The 18,321-nt window shown below is 40.9% G+C and overlaps 1 protein-coding gene across 1 annotated transcript; it reads right to left on the reverse strand.

Annotated features, from left to right (window-relative positions):
- Nucleotides 1-727: 727 nt before the first annotated feature.
- ZFAND5 (zinc finger AN1-type containing 5) lies at nucleotides 728-16,003 on the reverse strand. The gene is made up of 6 exons (XM_088464058.1): nucleotides 15,735-16,003; nucleotides 10,369-10,525; nucleotides 5,001-5,112; nucleotides 4,220-4,317; nucleotides 3,118-3,243; nucleotides 728-2,791 (listed from the first exon to the last, which is right to left on the reverse strand). The coding sequence occupies exons 2-6, from the start codon at nucleotides 10,514-10,516 to the stop codon at nucleotides 2,643-2,645; spliced, it is 633 nt and encodes a 210-aa protein (XP_088320184.1). The 5' UTR covers nucleotides 10,517-10,525; nucleotides 15,735-16,003; the 3' UTR covers nucleotides 728-2,642.
- Between the last annotated feature and the right edge of the window lie 2,318 nt (nucleotides 16,004-18,321).

The following is an 18,321-nucleotide window of genomic DNA, read 5'->3' on the forward strand; positions in this document are numbered from 1 at the left end:
GCCAAGTAATACTGTAACTGGTAGGAGGACAGATATTTTGCCTATCACCATACATACCTGAAAGTTAAGTAACTTTCAAGAGCTGGTTCCTTTCCTTACCCTCAGTCTACTATCCAGCAGTGGCGTATCTAGGGTAACAAAACACCCCTGCCGGGTAGTACAAGTGCTTTTGTTTTGGCAGCCAATGAGAATCAGACACTCATTGGCTGCTGCGCCCTCGGCCGAAGCTGGGCTGGAGCTCACTCATGAGCTCCACCTTCCGTCTCCCGCAGTGGTTGATGGGACAGACGTCACGACGTCGCTCCCATAGTGCAGAGCGGGCCGGGAAGACTGCGGCGGGCGCAGGTAAGTGGTTTTTATTTGTGTCTTTGTCCTATATATGTAAGCAGCACTTGCACTGCATAAGGGGCACTGCTACTGGGGGCATTAAGGTGCATATGGAAAGGAATGTTCCAAGTGACAAGAATCGATGGTGTGTCATGTTGCCACGACCCCATTTACCAGTGACCATGCACCTCATGTCACGTGACAACACCCACTTGTTCAGCATGCGCATACACTTTGGGGTGGGGGTGGCGGGGCTGCCTTTTTTAACCTTGCCTTGGGCTACAAATACCCTAGTTACACCACTGCTATCTGGTCTAGATTAGGAGTTAGGATGCCAATAAAACAATATTCCTCAACATTGAATATTTGCAATGTTACAAAACAAGGCAATAGCACAAAATTGATTCCCTCTGTACATAATTTTTATTATTTACATAATACAATATAGCATAAATGCTGAATAGCATGATTATGTGCAATACATAAATATGAACTATCTGTACACATTTGCATATCTAGTAACTCAGAACAGAAATACAAAGGTTTAAAAGCAAAAATCTGAGGTTTGGAAAGAAAGAATATAATGAACTGGGGACAGAACACACAAAATTAAATTTTAAGTGAGACTGAGTGAACATACATAACTATTTACAGATGAGAACAGGCAATACCACAATACTACTCTAAAAATTGTACTTTTGTCTAAAAAGAAAGGAAGAGGATAATAAAAAGAAAAAAAAAGAAAACACAAGTTTCATACAAACCTTCCATTAGAACACAGAAGTGATATTACCAGACAAGCATCAGTGAAGTTTACTGCCTTTTCTAGAGTAGTTTTTTGTACAAAGCTGTAGATAATGCAGCCCATGCAATAAAACCAAGACAAATACAGTCCTACACCCAGGTACAATTGAAAAGTAGAGGTGAGCAGCCCTCATTGTGGTTCCTGGTAGCACTTATGGAAGAACAAACATTTACACACACATCAACCTTATAAGAAAATGGATCTACAGCAGCCAAGTAAGGTATGGTTTTCATGCAAAACTGTGCAATTGAATCACATTGTAAAACCTCCATTAATGGGCAAAACCATTTTATAGATTACCTTACTAAATTAAAGGGGAGGGAGAGAAGAATTACGTAAAATTGGTGTACTCGGAATACCGAGGATGAAGCCCTTGTCCCAAGGATTACAACTATGGCTCCATCAGGATATAGATTGTTGGGATAATGTGCAAGATGACCTGTAAACCACCCTGGCACCATTTCCTGGCTGCCTCTAACTGTAAGCAAAGACTACTGCAGAGACAAAAAAGGCACAGTGGGTTCACAAGGAAACGGATAATGCATCAAAATCTTGCAGGAGCATAGATGTACCCACACAGCTAAGGTACTCGCTAGAATGTGCAATGCAATTTCAAGAGCTTTAAAATATATTAAATATAGGGTACGATATTCCAACCAACATTTGAAGCTCCCTGAATTCAAAATGGGATCTTAGAAGAAATGAGCAGCTGATCTAATACAACAAACTTTCACAGAAATAATAAGCTGAATTACTGCTGAGTGTTGGAACCACTGAAACATATCCAGCAAAACCTTCTGAACGCCATATATTCAACATGGCAATCCAAATACCAGGAAAATGCTCACCCTTATGAAGTGTTAAAGGCAATGAGGGAAAAACCATTGGTAAAAGGGCAAACCTGAAAGACATCTGAATTATCTCTGTGTGGACATACCTTTTACCATGCAAAAGAATATTTCCACACCAACAGTACAAGAAGAGTGGCACTCAGGATATGGGTCACTCAGCACTGACTGTTCAGAATAATGAGGGAAAAAGATGCAGTTTGTTATGGCGCACACATAGGAGACTTTCTGGAAAGACAGGTTAATTTAGCAGGCATGTTACTAGTCATTTGTTTGTCAACGTCTGTACTACAAGCACAATATATGTTGCAGGCATGCAGATTTTAAGCCTACATTTTGGCACATTCACTAGGTAATTCCCCCAGTCAGATATGCATTCAATTAAAAGGGTGTAGGCCAGTGCTGATCAGTCCATGTTCTGAGAACCCAGGAACACAAAAAAAAAAAATGGAAGAGGGCTGTATCATCTATTCATCCAATTTAGCCTGAACACACACTCAAACATCCTAAAATAGAAAAAAAAAAAAAAAAAAAACACCTCTGGATAACATCAGAAAAAAAAAATGACCATGCAACTGCTCTTAAATGTTTCCCTAGGATATATTAAAATCAGAACCAAAAACGAAAAAAAAAAAGGAAATTCAGTCTTCACAAATTGCAGTTTATATTCTTTGAATTTTTTCTGCCACAACAACAGGATTTTCTTTCCTTATTTTTGCTGCAGCCTCTGCTTTATAGTCATAAGGGCAGTTGTGCTTGTCAGAGTAACGATGAAGTCCACAAAACAGATTCCCACAACGGCAGTCAAACCCTGCAGAACAAAACATACATGTGATTAGTGAGTACACCCAACAGGATTGTCATACTTTTCCTGATCAGACACAAACAGTAAATCATCAATAATTGCTTTCAGTTTTAACTATAAGAGTTTAAAGATACATTTGTTTTCTGTACAATAGAATTCAACATGATTGCATTTACTAATGAGTTGGAATTACCCCTATTGCCAAGTTGAGCAGTAATGTTCTATTTACGTCTGGTTGTACATACCATACTACAAATAACTAATACAGTAGATATTGGCATCCATATATTTAAATATAAAAAAAAGGGAATAAATATAAATAGAATGATTACCTGTAAGACCAATCTTCTTCCGGCACATAAAACACCGGTTTTTCTTTGGTTTTGGGAGCTCTGGTGCCTTTTCCTCATTCTGGGATGTGCTTGGCTGAGATACTGATGGGCTTGGCTGAGTCACAACTGAAATGAGTAAAACATACACTGACGCAGGTTCATTGGGAGTTTCTAGAAAACTTCTGAACCTTAAAATGTTGCTATCAAAGAAATGCAGTTTCCACATTTTTCAGCAAATACACATCCATCAACGCAATTACCACACTATTAAAGCAGTAGACATCTTGTTTAGTGTTCCCCATTATAGCCAGCACTATGGATCTCTACAGGTTTCATTTTTTACATGTACAATGCCAGGAATAACTTTTTTTTCCCCCCACACACTACCAAATGTTATATTGTACTGTATAGGGATAGATGGGATGCTTATCAGCATAGCAGAGTAGGAGTGTTGTTACAAAGTACGGTATCATGCCCATGTAGGTTTCTGATGGCAGTGTGCAGATGGCAGAGTATTCTAGTGTGTGATCTCCTTGATCACACCATTATGGGCCCTGAAGTAAAGAAGTCAGAAATCCAAGGGCATGGCTTTAAATAGCATATCATGAGCTGCTGCATCCGGGTTCTTCTACTATTATGCAAGGTATCTGAATGGCTAGAGTAGCTTCCCTTCCAGTAGGCAAGTTTTACACTGTGCTGTAATATTAAATATACTCGATGTTTTAAATTGCAAGTTCCTTACTTCTATGTAATTGCTTAATGTTGTGACATTACACACAATGATTTCTTATTAAAGTGTATTTTTCTACCGACACTTAAGACACTGGGTAATCAGAGAGCCATCATATTGTTTATTTGTAACGATAATGGAACAATGCACCCTGCATTCTGATTCGGTCGGAAACGACTTATAGGGCCGACAGCGTCCTAGTGCGTAGCCAGCCTTAAATATCTGGTTTATATTTCAGCGGACCCAGCCACTATTCATCTTATGCAGGAAAACAATATAAAAAATGTAAAATATTGTACCTTTTAAAACAATTTATTGAAAAGATAAATTAAGACCGTAGGATATGACAGACCCATTGTAAATACAACATACCTGGCTCTGAGGTTTCTGTTTTTGGAGAGGTCACATTGTCTTCTCTTGAAATGCTCATTTCTGTCATTTGCTGAGTTACAGGCAAGGCAGCCACATTTCTATAAACACAGAAAATGCCATCCTACAATTCATTCCTTTTCACAGAATACCTGGAATGCTTACACACTACCTCTGCACTCTCATTTTACTTTCAAATATACAAAGTGGTTAAAGTCGATGCAAGAAGGGCTATTCAATGTATAGAGAATATCTAAAATTCACTGACATATGTAGCTAGCTGAAATATGTTAGAATGGATGAAAATGTTAAAGCATTTCTTTATTTAAAGTACAGACTATATTAAAGTAATCAGTAAAACCCCACAATTACGAATGCCACAAATGTAAATATAGAACATCAGTGTAAACCAAGGCCTTTTAGGTTTTATAAAAATATAAAATTTACCTGCTGTGCAGTTAGTAGTGCTCTGTCATGGAACACATTAAAGATCATTGACCTCTATAGTTAATGCACCCTCTTTGTTTAAATACACCATTCTCTTGGAATGCAGGCTGCACTATATTGGGTTCGACAAGCATTTACGTACAGCCAAAGCAAGTACAGAAGACATGGATCATCACTCCAATCAAGTTACTCTATAAACTGTGATCTGGCCATTCCAATCATTTCATGAACATAGCTAAATGCACTGTAGGTAACCCAAGATGGTTTTACCTAGCACATAGAGGCCATTATTAACCAGGATGTAGCAGTGGAGAATGAACTTGCAGTTTCCATTTACCTTGATTTGTCAGATTTGCTGCCAGCATCACTTTCACAGTTGTTTAGTGCAGTTTCTACTCTCTGTATTGCTGCAGATTCTGCGGTAGGACTACTTGAACCACTGGCTGCTCCTAGATTAAAAAAAAAAAAAAAAAAAAATAATGCTCATTTTTAAACTCAATACTAGCACATCCCACCAGCAGTTTCCTCATACAGGTCTTATTTGCAATTTGCTCATTAATATAGCCATACATGTGGTCTATAGTTTGTATACTAGTCAATGCATTAGTATGAACAATTTCATGCTTTTTGCATTCAAATGGTATCACCCTATCCAGAACACTAGCCCCATTTATAGTAAAACACAAAACCATGAGTCTCTCCAAACAAAAGACAGTCATTAGCTTATGTATGCACAAACACTAAACAATAGTGTCAACCTGGTGACATCATTAGACATTTACACTAGAGCACATCAGGGCAGGGTTAGAGAAATTATGACCACCACCACCACCACCACAAATGAACATAAGTAATACACCATAAGCATACTATTTTAGTGTGTTACAGTTTGGGGTGTTTATATTATTTTATGTAGATCACTTGATACAAGCATCCAAACATTTGTACAGATATGTCTCTACATACACCTTTTTGGTGCAACATGGTGAGACCCACAGGTAGAGACTTGTGCTGTATACTTTTAACTCCATTTTGCGTTTTACCATGCATATTGTGCTAAGTACTTAGGGTTTTTTGTTGTGAAGGAATTGGGCTAAAGTCACATATTAATCATGATGGACGGCGTGGGTCACTTGTATTGGGCCTGCCTTTTGCTTTTTTACCCTAGATTGTATAACATTTCATAAATTTTGCATCTTCATTCACTTCGTTTACTAGGTAATTAGGATTAATGTTTTGACGCGGCTAATTTGCAAAGTCCATGGTACGTTAAACGGGGCTATTTGGCACTATTTGAGGGTAGGAGCAATCAAAAACACCACATATAAAAAAAGAAAAAATAATAATTTGTTATTTAAGATTAAATGTTTTTAGATTAGTACTGTAGCTTGTTTTCATATCAAGAAGTGGTTTTCAGATCATATTACATAATATGCTACATTCAGCCAATTAGATCCCTAGTGACAACTCTGATATTACAGTATTTCTTTTTACATATTGAAGTGTTGTACATTAACAGTAAACAGTGTTCAAGTTAATAGTGTGTGACAACTTAGTTTGTAATAAGGACTTGGATGCCTGGCACTCCACCTCAGTAGCGTACAACAGTCCAGGTGTCCCTCCTGAAGCAATGTCAGAATTGCCGATAAACAAGTAGAAAAAAAACTGGATGGCACTCCGGAATAAATAAATAAATATAGAAAAGCGCAGACCACTTTATGTGGATTTCACATAGTGGTCTATATTTATTCCGGAGTGCCATCCAGTTTTTTTTGTTTTTTTAAAAGTGGATTACCACAATGAAGGAAGAAAAAGTCACACTAACTATTTACACTAGACATTTGTAATCCATATGCTAGAATTTCCCTACATTTTATGTGTTTAACCAGTTTCACTGCCAATGGTTCTATGTGCATACGACAAAATCTAATGCAGGAATCAGGAGAAGGAATTATAACTTGCCAACACAAACTTGACAGTCAATTGAAAGTTCTATATACAGGCATATTCGGAATCTATTATACAATACACTCGGGTGTAAGGGGTATTGCAGTTGATAGCACATTGCTCAAAATACAATCGAATGTAAGAGTTTCTCCATTCTTTTCCTGAAAAAAAAACCTAAATTCCAACAAAAGACATTTGAGTATACAGTCAGGTGAATAAATATTGGGACATTGACAGAATTTTCATATTTTGGCCTCTGTTCACCACCACAATGGCTTTGAAATTAAACAAACAAGATGTACTTTAACTGCAGACTTTCAGATTTAATTTGAGGGTAATTACATCCAAATCAGGTGAATGGTGTAGGAATTACAATGGTTTCTATATGTGCCTCCCACTTTTTAAGGGGCCAAAAGTAATGGGACAAACTAAACAATCCTAAATCTAATGAGTTCTGAAGCATTTGACTGAATATGAGCATATAATATTGCCCAAAACACTTCAGAATTCATTCTGCTACGTTTGTCAGTCACATCATCAGTAAATACAAGGGAACCAGTTCCATTGGCAGCCATACCATGCCCACGCCATGACACTACCATGCTTCACTGATTAGGTGGTATGTTTTGGATCATGAGCAGTTCCTTTCCTTCTCCATACTCTTCTCTTCCCATCACTCTGGTACAAGTTGATTTTTGTCTCATCTGTCCATAGGATGTTGTTCCAGAATTGTAATCGCTTTTGTAGATGTGTGGCAAACTCTAATCTGGTCTTCCTGTTTTTGTGGCTCACCAATGGTTTGCATCTTGTGGCGAACCCTCTATATTCACTCTTGTGAAGTCTTCTCTTGATTGTTGACTTTGACACATATACACCTACCTCCTGGAGAGTGTTCTTGATTTGGCCAACTGTTGTGAAAGGGTTTTTCTTCACCAGGGAAATAATTCTTCTGTCATCCACCACAGTTGTTTTCCGTGATCTTCCGGGTCTTTTGGTGTTGCTGAGCTCTCCGATGCGTTCTTTTTTAACAATGTTCCAAACAGTTGATTTGGCCACACCTAATGTTTTTGCCATCTCTCTGATGGGTTTGTTTTGATTTTTCAGCCTAATGATGGCTTGCTTCACTGATAGTGACAGCTCTTTGGATCTCATATTGAGAGTCGACAGCAACTGATTCCAAATGCAAATGTCACACCTAGAATCAACTCCAGACCTTTTACCTGCTTAATTGATAATGAAATAATGAGGGAATAGGCCACACCTGTCCATGAAATAGCTTTTGAGTTGATCATCCCATTACTTTTGGCCCCTTAAAAAGTGGGAGGCACATATAGAAACCGTTGTAATTCCTACACCGTTCACCTGATTTGGATGTAATTACCCTTAAATTAAATCTGAAAGTCTGCAGTTAAAGTACATCTTGTTTGTTTAATTTCAAAGCCATTGTGGTGGTGAATAGAGGCCAAAATATGAAATTTCTGTCAATGTCCCAATATTTATGCACCTGACTGTATATTTGTCCAAATAAGAGGCTACAGCCACTATGAACTGTCACTAGACAAAAGCTGGGAACTCTGTATGCTAAATGGAACACTTAAGGGGCAATTCAATTATTTTTATAACATCTAAACAGTTTTGGGAACCCAATGGAGTAATTCAGTTGTTGCTCCGTTTGGGCGTGAATAGCAGCAGATGCACAGTCAGAGCGCATGTGCGCGCCCAGAAGAGCCCAGTTTATCTGTAAAAAGCAGCTATTTAAGTCTAAAGTACTGCTTTTGGCGTCAGAGTGCCTACTTATCATACATTTCTGCTCAAAACTCGGGAGGCTGTGAGAAAAGTGTGCAGCTATTCGGGTCCAAACAGAGCAGCAATTGAATTGTGCCCAAAAGAAATAGCTGCAGGAAAATACAATTGAATCTTCCCCTTAGAATTAAATAGGCCTGTTTAGAATAGTTAATCTGTACTTTTAAAAAAAAACCCCATATATTATATACACATACACTCAGCTGCTGAGCAGTCATTACCACACAAGTTTGGAAGGAGATTGCAGGCCTTACGGTGACTAAACATCTCCTTTTTACACAAAAACTGGTGACATTTTTGCCTTCCATTGTCAAAACTTTTGTTATTCGATTCTCTTAGGGGTACAAAGTCCCATCTATGGGACGAAACGCATAGGGTACTGATATTCCCTTCTGCTATCTGTGGGGCCTACCACCAGTGAGTTCACATCTGTAAGGGTGTTGGTGGGATAAAACATCTGTCCTTCACAAGCAGTGGGATTCTTGACATGCTATAAAATGTAAGCAATTGTGCATATGTGTGTATTTTAGCCAAATTAATATTTTTAGAATTTATGAATGAGAGGCCATTCGGCCATTTTTCTTGGTCGACTTTCTGGTGAGCGGGTGTATTTCCAGGATGAGCTCTCTCTCTCTCTACCTACACACACACACACACAAATTAGACCAGTGGTTTTCAAACTCACTCCTCAGGACCCCCACACAGGTCCCGTTTTCCAGGTCACCTAACAGGTGCACAGGTGTATTCACTACTCGCTAACACATTTTAAGAGATCCGTAGGTGGAGCTAATTATTTCCTTTGTGATTCTGTGAGGAGACCTGGGAAACATGTACTGTTTGGGGTCCTGAGGTCAGACTTTGAGAACCTGTTAATTACACAAACCAGGGGCAGGCATTGTAAACTATTAACAAATATAAGATGGCTTCCAAACAACCCAATCCCACCCTGATCAAAAAATAGGAGGAAGACTGCTTCTATTATAAAACAGAGCAACATCTGTAGAATGTTAAACAGGAACAAAATGTCAATAACTAACACCATTGTGTCTGCTTAGGTTTTGGAAGGCAGCAGTTTCTATACAAATCCATCACTTGTCATAGGAGACATTCACAATTACAAAAACAAAGAAAGAAAAACAAGTTTAGAAATGCAGAATATACACTTTCTACTCTCCCAAACTACAATACGGAGATTAGATGCTGTATACAGGAGTTATGGAGCATACACACGGTCAGATTTGTCAGATGAACGATTTGAACGATTTTTGACTGCATTAAAATGAATGGAATCGTCCAAGTCTGACTGCAAACACATCAGATGTCAGATATCGTTATCTGACAAACGGGAACGCGCATTGTTCATCGTCCAGGCATGTCAGATTTTCCTTCAGATATGAATGACTGAACGATTTTTAAATCATTATCGTTCAGATCTGAAGGAGAAATCTGACCGTGTGTATGCACCATTAGTTTAGTGACCATGTGCACATTTTATATTCTATCCCTATCACAATCATAGATAAATGATCTTAATGAAGAAACCAAAGATATAAAGAAGTGTGCCTGATAGAATAGAGCACCAACTTCCATCAATAAGGCATGAATAAGTAACAAACAAAAAATGAATTACACATGTTCTGGTATACATTTTAACTTTGCTTGCCATTCAATATAACGGACACCGTAATGCCAGATTTGGTAGTTTTGCCAATGTAAAATGGCATTAAGCTCAGGCTGGTGTCTCACTTTGTGGTATTATCATAAATACCATACAACCAAATGTATAAATGGGAAAGAACTATTTATGTTATGTATAAGTTATCTATTGAGTATCAATTCATTTTTTCATACACTGACTAAACACATAAATGTGTGCACAACAGAAAACAAATTCTACCACAGTAATTTATTAATTTCAAGTACATGGGCTGCCAGTCTAACTGAAGACAACTTACCCATTGGGCTGATTCTGCCACTGTTCTGCCTTTGAAGATGTTCTTTATAGCACACTGAGCACATTCCATTTGTCCTGGGGTTTCCATAAAAGCCACATCCTGTGTTGCACAGCATAGGTCCTGGAGTCTGGTTTGTCTCCTGAGCCATCTTTTTATGCTGTAAACAGAACCAGAAAAGAATCAGCATTAGTAATGGAAAGTGGCCAAAATCAATTGCATGACCTATATATAAACACGACACTTGACTACTTTGGTATCTGATGCCATTTTAATCACTTTAGTGGGTTCTTTAGAATAAAAGTATATAAATTGCTGCACATCCGGCAAATACAAATGTGACAAGGGCCACATGAGTGTACTTTCCATTTCTGCAGAAGTTCTATTTTAAAGCTATTGAAAGAAATAGATTATGATTTCTAAGGGCACGATTCTATGCGATGTGAATAGCCTGGGAGATAGCTCCCGGAGCTATTCAACACACCGCGCTGCCAAATCAGACTAGGATTGATTCTCGCATCCCCCGGGGATGAGAGCAGAAATCCGACAAAAGTCCCGTCGCGAGGCTGTTTTCTGCCCTTACCGCCGGGAAAACAGCATCGCGCCGGGAAGTTAGGTCGGGGAATGCCCGTTATCACGCCTTAAACAGGGTATTTAGTCGCGAGAACGGCCATTCTTTAATTAAACAGCACACAATTGAATAGCTCCAGGAGCTATCTCCCGGCGCTATTCACATCGCATAGAATAGAATCGTGCCCTAAGGGAGTACAGAAGACCATTTCATACACTCAGCTGCTAGTAAAGGGTACATAGTCACAAAGGAATACCCAAGTTTTTATGGAATGGGATTGAAATTCCTGTGGCTGTTTAGCGGATGCCCAGTGGGATTAAGATCCATCAGGGGCAGGCAAGTACCCTAACCTCCCCTGCCCCCCTACTAACCCACCCTCCCTCTCCAGTGCCTATCCCTAGCCTCCCCCTTAGTGCCTAACCCACCCCCAGGGGTGCATAACCCTAACCCCCACTTACCGATCCCTAAACCTAACCCTCCAGGGGGTGCCTAACTCTAATCTTTCTTTCCCCCCCCACCCGACTCCCTAATACTAAATCCCCCCACAGCTAATGCTAAGGACGCCCCGGATTTACCTTCGTTCGCGATGGCGTCCTCGGCGTTGGGATTATGATAGGCGTTAGTATTTTGACGCCTATCAGATCTCTAGCCGGCATTCCGCTGTCGGGATTGTGACCAAAATACCAAATAGACCAGACAACGCAGGGCTCGCATTAACTGGCTACCAGGAGACAAAATATACACAATGCCAAATATATTTTACGTGAACTCATCAACAACAGTTAGCATTTTTTCTTAAGTACAAAAACGTTCAAGAGTAAGGATTTATTTTGCGACAAGCATGGATATCCATATTGTATGCAAAACCAGTCTTTTCAGCTGCTCAAGCAAAGCCAAGGAATCACTTCCAGCATAACTGGGTCTGTCAGTACAGATGGAAGATGACCTCGCACACGGCCCAAGCCAGTAATTAGCTGACTAACCTTAAAAACATGCTTAATTATTCAATCCTGTCATTGGATTGGAGGGAACATTTTGGGGCAATCATGAGTATTTAACAAAGCTTGAAGACAAAATTGTGAGCGCAAGTATCAACTAATCAGCTCCCAACTGTCCTTTTTCAAACACAGCCTGGAAAATACATGTTAGAAGCTTATTTGTTAGAACTTTATTGTACTTCATTTTATATATCTCTCTTAAAGCTTTGATAAAAAAGACCCTCAGATATTGCAATAGTGAGCAAGAAGCATAATGCCATTTTATTTGCCAACATCCGACTGCACCCTGAAAGAAAAGTACTTTGTATGGTGAACCGTTTAATCTTTGACAGTGGAGTTACTTGACATCCTGTTATATATGGGCAATTAACTAGACCGATTCAGAAACGCACGCAAAAAACTAAATGAGATTCCATTGAAATAAAAACAAAATTTAAAATAGGCCCACATTATTAACACAACTATGATGCAGAAAAAGTGTATTGCCATACAAGATTCCCCTTTATTTCACTATACTGCTACCATATAGGGCAAAGCAGGTTACTATGACCTGAGGTAATGTAAAAGGACCATGACCCTGTTAGAAACCACCACTTTGTACCAAGCATTTCTGTTAAGATAACTGAAGTCAACTATACAAACTCTTACTTCTTTGCTGCCTTGCAGTAACGGGAAGAGAAGTACCACCTTCCAAAGAAACCATTCCTCAGCAAAGTGGCCTAGTTAATACATGAAATACTAAAATGTATATGGTTTAGCTCTGTATTGTAAGTACCACTAGATTGAACTAGGCTATAACCACTTAAGGCAGGGGTGGGGAACCTTTTTTCTGCTGAGGGTCATTTTGATATATGTAACATTATTCGCGGGCCAGGTGCAGACCACGCCTTCTCCGTGTGGTGTCACAGGGCGGGGCCACAATCACTGGTGAATACAGCAATGCCCAGAGCATCCTGAAAATGCTCCCGGTAGCTGTAAGGGAAGCGGTGTGATAGTCTGAAGCGTCCTAAGGATGCTCCATGCGGCACTGCTGCATAGATTCTGGTTGCAGAGTTCCATACTAGGCACCCTGCTAGCCAGGTGAGGTTAGTAGAAAAAAAGCTCAGAGGCCAGAACAAATGATTCCACGGGCCCTTATACGGCCCCGGGGTCTGAGGTTCCCCATCCCTGACTTAAGGTATGGAAGAAATGGGACTACTACTATATGCAAATAGCCAACAAAGTAGGAGTCGAGTATTTATGAAAACTGATATAACATGGAGGGGGCGACAACTTGCTTATAGCAGCCAGATGTTGGCAGTCAAATATATCTCCCCTGAAAATGATGGTATCAAACCTTCTAAACAGTAAAATTGCCCATAGCAACTAATCAGGTTTTACCTATCATTTATAGAATGTACTAGATAAAAGCTAGTTAGACACTGATTGGCTGCTATGGGCAACTTATCCACTCTTTAGAAGGTATGATACATTTGCCATCAGTTTCCATAAGTGCTCCCTAGGGTGGATATGATAACTCACAAATAAAAAAGAAAAATTAGAAACTGTGAAATTATTTATAACAACCTACATAAACCTCAGCAATTTGGACAGATTAAATCAAAAGAAATAGCCGAGCACGTTTGTTTAAAGTGCTCATTAACTGCACAGTTTCGCTTTTACTATTATTGGCAGAAAAAAAAAAAAAAAAACTACCACATTTATTAATATTATATATCTGACTTTATGTAACTGCTGTCTCAAAGCTCCATTAACAGGTAGTTAAGTTTGCAACTGAGAAACATTAAGAAATTGTGTGTAGTACGGATTTAGAACGTTTCATTTCTTTAAAGCAAAAATGCATGCCGAAACTAAAGATCTACAAAAGGTTTCACCCCCAACACAATATATTCTATCAAAAGCCACGTGGAGAAAAACAGTTATTGTGCCAGCTATTTAATAACAAGCCAGCATCTTGTTCATGGTCTAAAAATAACAAAAGGCAACCTTGCATGCAACATGGTCAGTGCACCCTCAGAGTGGAAAACAGCTCGCAATAAAATCATGCTCCCTTCTTGTTTTAATATTTCTCAGAAGCATAGGTCACGTGGGTGGGTACATGGGCTTCCGCCTGTCACAAGACTGTAATGTGACAGGCTGGCTGATCTGCAGGCTCAGACACACACAACCTAGTCAACAGGGGCCTCTGAAATCAGCTGCTATTTATATCTCAGATGCTAACTCCTACACAGCAAGGATAAGTAACTATGCCACAGATTGCCAACAGAGGTCACCATTATTTTAATGGTGGGATATTGAAACACACAAGATAAACAGAGCAGGCATTACACATTACCTCTCCCACAGACCTACAAAGTCACATGTAAATCAATGCAATATTTGTGGCAATGTACAAAGGTTAACGATACAATTCAGTGCAACCCCTTGTTACATTTATCTGGGTCAATGCAAATATTTAATGTTTTTATCTCCAAATTTTGCATATGTGTTTTAGAAACTCATTGTTAAAAAGGGGAAATAAGAGAAAATAGTTTGTGCCTACAGGTACTGATTTATTGCATAATAAATACTTGGACAAGTCACAAACAAAAACTACCTTTGTTTTGCTGGCAACTGACGTCACCCAACTGTGGGACAACCTCCTTGACCTTAAACAGACATACAAAGAACTGGCAGAACAAGTTACACAAAATAAGGACATGAGTGGGGATGCGCCAACCCCCTGGGAAACTGGGTTAGTTTAGTATGATAAGAATTTTTTGTATTTTTTTATCAAAAAAGGTGATTGCAGCACACGAGTCAGCTAAATAACTCAAGTTTCCTGGATACAAGGAGGGAAGATTACACAAGTAGCCTTAGGACAAACGATTGTCAAATACTTCAGTGGTGTTATATTTAGCAAGGAATACATTAAGGATAACCTGGATAAAGAGGACAAGGCATATATAGATGCCAGAATGGAAGTTGCCAGCTGCTCATAAGCCAATATAGCAAAACACTTCTGCACCATAGTAGCAATCTAGAATACATCGCTAACATGTAACAAGCTTTTCCCATCATACACTCCATATAAACCAACCAGCTACCGCAGCCATCTTATGTGTGTCTGGGGTATTAGAGAACACCGAGACAATAGAGATATGAGAGGGGCAAGTTGGGGGTGAGGGCTGGATGGAAGAGGGGACTATATGGGCACAGGACACACGTCCTGAACTAGCAGGATCTGGACACAAAGAGGTGGAGGAGGAGCCTGAGGCTGGAGACAAAGGAGGCAGAACCGGCTCCACCATGGAGACAGAAAGCCCCGGGCAGGAGAATAACACGGGCACTGGAGGCTGGAGCGTTGAAGATGTCGTTATCCCCTCCCCTAGCCCCCCCCCCTACCCCCCACACACAGCCCCACTCCCACTAGTGTCTTACTCCCCAAGAACCGCGGCCTGTGCCTGTACTGAAGCCTATGCTAAAGCACTGAGTCATTGTACGGCAGATAGGCACCCCGTCTTCTCCACCGTCAGCACTGGACGGGGCAGGAGGGCAAGTGGTGGGGGGTAGGAGCGGCGCACAGGTCCCTGGCATAGGGAAGAGCACTGTGACTGTACAAGCGCCCACAGAGCAACAAAGGGCCCACGGAGCAGCGCTGCCCCACATGGGGCGGGGGGTTATTCTTTCCCCGTCTGTAGTGAAGAGCTCTCAGCGCCCCCTCCCCCACGCTCAGCCAGGCTGTGTCGCCATATAAGGCGCTCCCCGTGCTGCCAGCACACACACACGTCACATAATGCCCTCCTTCCCTCAGCGCTTACATGATCGGGCAGCAGCCGGGCAGCGGGTTACGACCTCCTCACACGGGTCCGCTCTGCCCTCTCCTTTGTCTGCGGAGTATAGTGATAGTAATAAGAGCGAGTGTGACGTTATATCCTTCCGCCGCCGTGTGAACTCCTCCGCTGTAGCCACCAGGGTATGCCGCCACGGAGAGCCGCCCGTGTCCCCGCAGCTCCGGCAGCGCCACGCGTGCAATGATCACCTCGCTCCCCTGAGTGTCCGCTGTGTGTGTGTGTGTGGGAGCGTTGTGTCTATACAGCGCCGGGGGCGGGACCAGCTCTGTTCCCTCCCACACAGTCTGGCCACAGCCAATCCGGAGGCTGCTGAGTGTGTGCCCCGGGGTGGCGCAGGGACTTGGTCATACTGCACGTTCTGTGTCTTACAACATGGCAGCGACAGCGTCACGGCTTAGTCATGGTGGCCAGCTGTCTCTCCGCTGCCTGGCTGCTGCTTAGTATCAGGGCGGCTGCTGTTACACACTCTCTCACTGTCTGCTTTCTGTATGGTAGCAGCTTCCTGTCCGTCCTCTCCTCTTGCTGGACATGCAAAGTGCAGTGTCATGTAATAGCCCTAGTGGAGGCTTCAGGCGATGCTTTGTTTGTTTGGAGATTATAGTCACTTTTATTGTCCATGTTGATACATTAATCTACGGCTGTCCGTCTAAAACATGAGTAATGGATCTGTAACAGTCTAAAATAATAATCCAGGGACACAAGCCTGAGTTTTATACTATAAACATATACACTATGATATAACTTGTAATAATAATATTCTTATTAATGTTATATATATAGAACTTTTCTCGTAATAGTACTCAAAATGCTTTACATTTGCCTTTACAGCACAAAATACAAAACAAGCTTAACAAGGGAAATTAGTGACATGCTGGGTGAACAGGAAAGTCTTCCGTCTATTTCTTAACGATTCTAGAGTGAAGGCTTCTTAAACTGTGCGGGGAAGCGAGTTCCATAGAGTCGGAGATACAAAGCTGAAAGCTCGTCCCCAAATTAATTCCGGGAGATTCTAAGTACTGTTAATATTCCTTCGTTTATGGATCGCAGTCATTGAGTGGGTCAGTAAGGGATCAGAAGCTGCTTCAAGTACCTTAGGCCCTGGTCATGTAGGGCTTTGAAAGTCAGTTAGCCAATCTTGAAAACGATTCGCCATCTTACAGGCAACCAGTGAAGGGAGTAGAGAATAGGTGTTATGTGGCTGGAACGGGGCTGGTTGGGCCTGGCAGCTGCATTTTGTACCATCTTCAAGCAGCGCAATTCTTTTGCTGGGAGACCCAGGTAGAAGGCATTGCAGTAGACTAAGGGGTTAATTTACTAAAGTGAGAGTTTTTAGAAGTGGCGATGTTGCCCATAGCAACCAATCAGATTCTAGCAATTATCTTTTAGAAGGTGCTAGATAAATGTTAAGTAGAATCTGATTGGTTGCTATGGGCAACATCTCCACTTCTAAAAACTCTCACTTCAGTAAGATTACCTCTAAAGCCCCGTACACACTGGACAATGTGTGTACGGAGTGATATCGGCAGCAGCGGGGGGTGCCGGCATCGTCAAATCCATCCACACTTGCAACGATCTTCGTCGGGGGGGGGTGAAGTGGGGGCATGCTGCATTTGACAAATGACAATTACATGGCCCAGGGTGGGTACTGTTATCATACAGTGTAGGGACCACCAGTATCAGAGATGCCGTGAAGGTGGCCTGGTGGCTTATCATGTATTTCCAAATGCATGCAACAAATATCTCTGAATTTCTATTACCATATTGTTTTAAAGTATTGTTGCAGGTGAATTTAGTGTGCTAGGGGACACCCCCCTTCTGTTTTTTTTGTCTAGTGTGACCCCCTCCCTTTCATGCACCTGAAGAGTATTGCCAAATTGATTTGAGCAGCTTCCACTTTTTTATGCTTGCTTATGTTCATTAATGTGGGTCAGCTATATAGAATAAGAACTGAACCCTTATTTATACATGTGAATAGAACATAAAAAATGGATCAGACTTTATTATTCGCCAAATATGAGCCACATGTACTCACAGCCATCACTTCTAATTCCACTGCTGAACATTTCATCTCCACATTCTACAATGCACTGGCCATTGCAGTCCTACCTGACAACATAATTAGGTCATCTGCCATATTAATATGACAAGATAACCTAGCCACAAATTTCTCAGCTGGGGCTTCAACTCAACCAACTGAAGTGGCTCTAGTTTAGGCTATCCAGACACTCCACTGTCAGCTGGCTGCTATGCAGGATGTATGAACTACAAGCAGTTCTTGTGGTTCAGGCCCTAATGGTGGCAGCACCACTGGGAACTGTTCTACCTGATGAATAACAACCCTAAACCATTAATTAAAGACCATTAGATATATAACGGTGAAAGGACTCTGTTCAGTTTACCCGGTTCATGTCTTAATGCCAACTTGTATTCCACATGCTTCCCCAAACCTACACTACTTACTCTTTACAAGTGGGGCTAATTCTGACGTTGTCAAAGGGGGATGCATTGGCTTGGGCAACTACTTCTTTCTAGAAGCAAAATCCTATCCTGGATT

This window comes from Taudactylus pleione, unplaced genomic scaffold (genome assembly GCF_031769625.1).
Source record: "Taudactylus pleione unplaced genomic scaffold, aTauple2 ptg001573l, whole genome shotgun sequence".
Taxonomy (NCBI): Eukaryota; Metazoa; Chordata; class Amphibia; order Anura; family Myobatrachidae; genus Taudactylus; species Taudactylus pleione.

Coding starts and splice junctions, on each gene's coding strand:
- ZFAND5 (XM_088464058.1), bottom strand. CDS start 10,516: ATGGCTCAGGAGACAAACCAGACTCCAGGACCTATGCTGTGCAACACA. Junction 5,113..10,368: donor TGGCAGAATCAGCCCAATGG/GTAAGTTGTCTT, acceptor TTTTTAATCTAG/GAGCAGCCAGTGGTTCAAGT. Junction 4,318..5,000: donor AGCAAATCTGACAAATCAAG/GTAAATGGAAAC, acceptor CTGTGTTTATAG/AAATGTGGCTGCCTTGCCTG.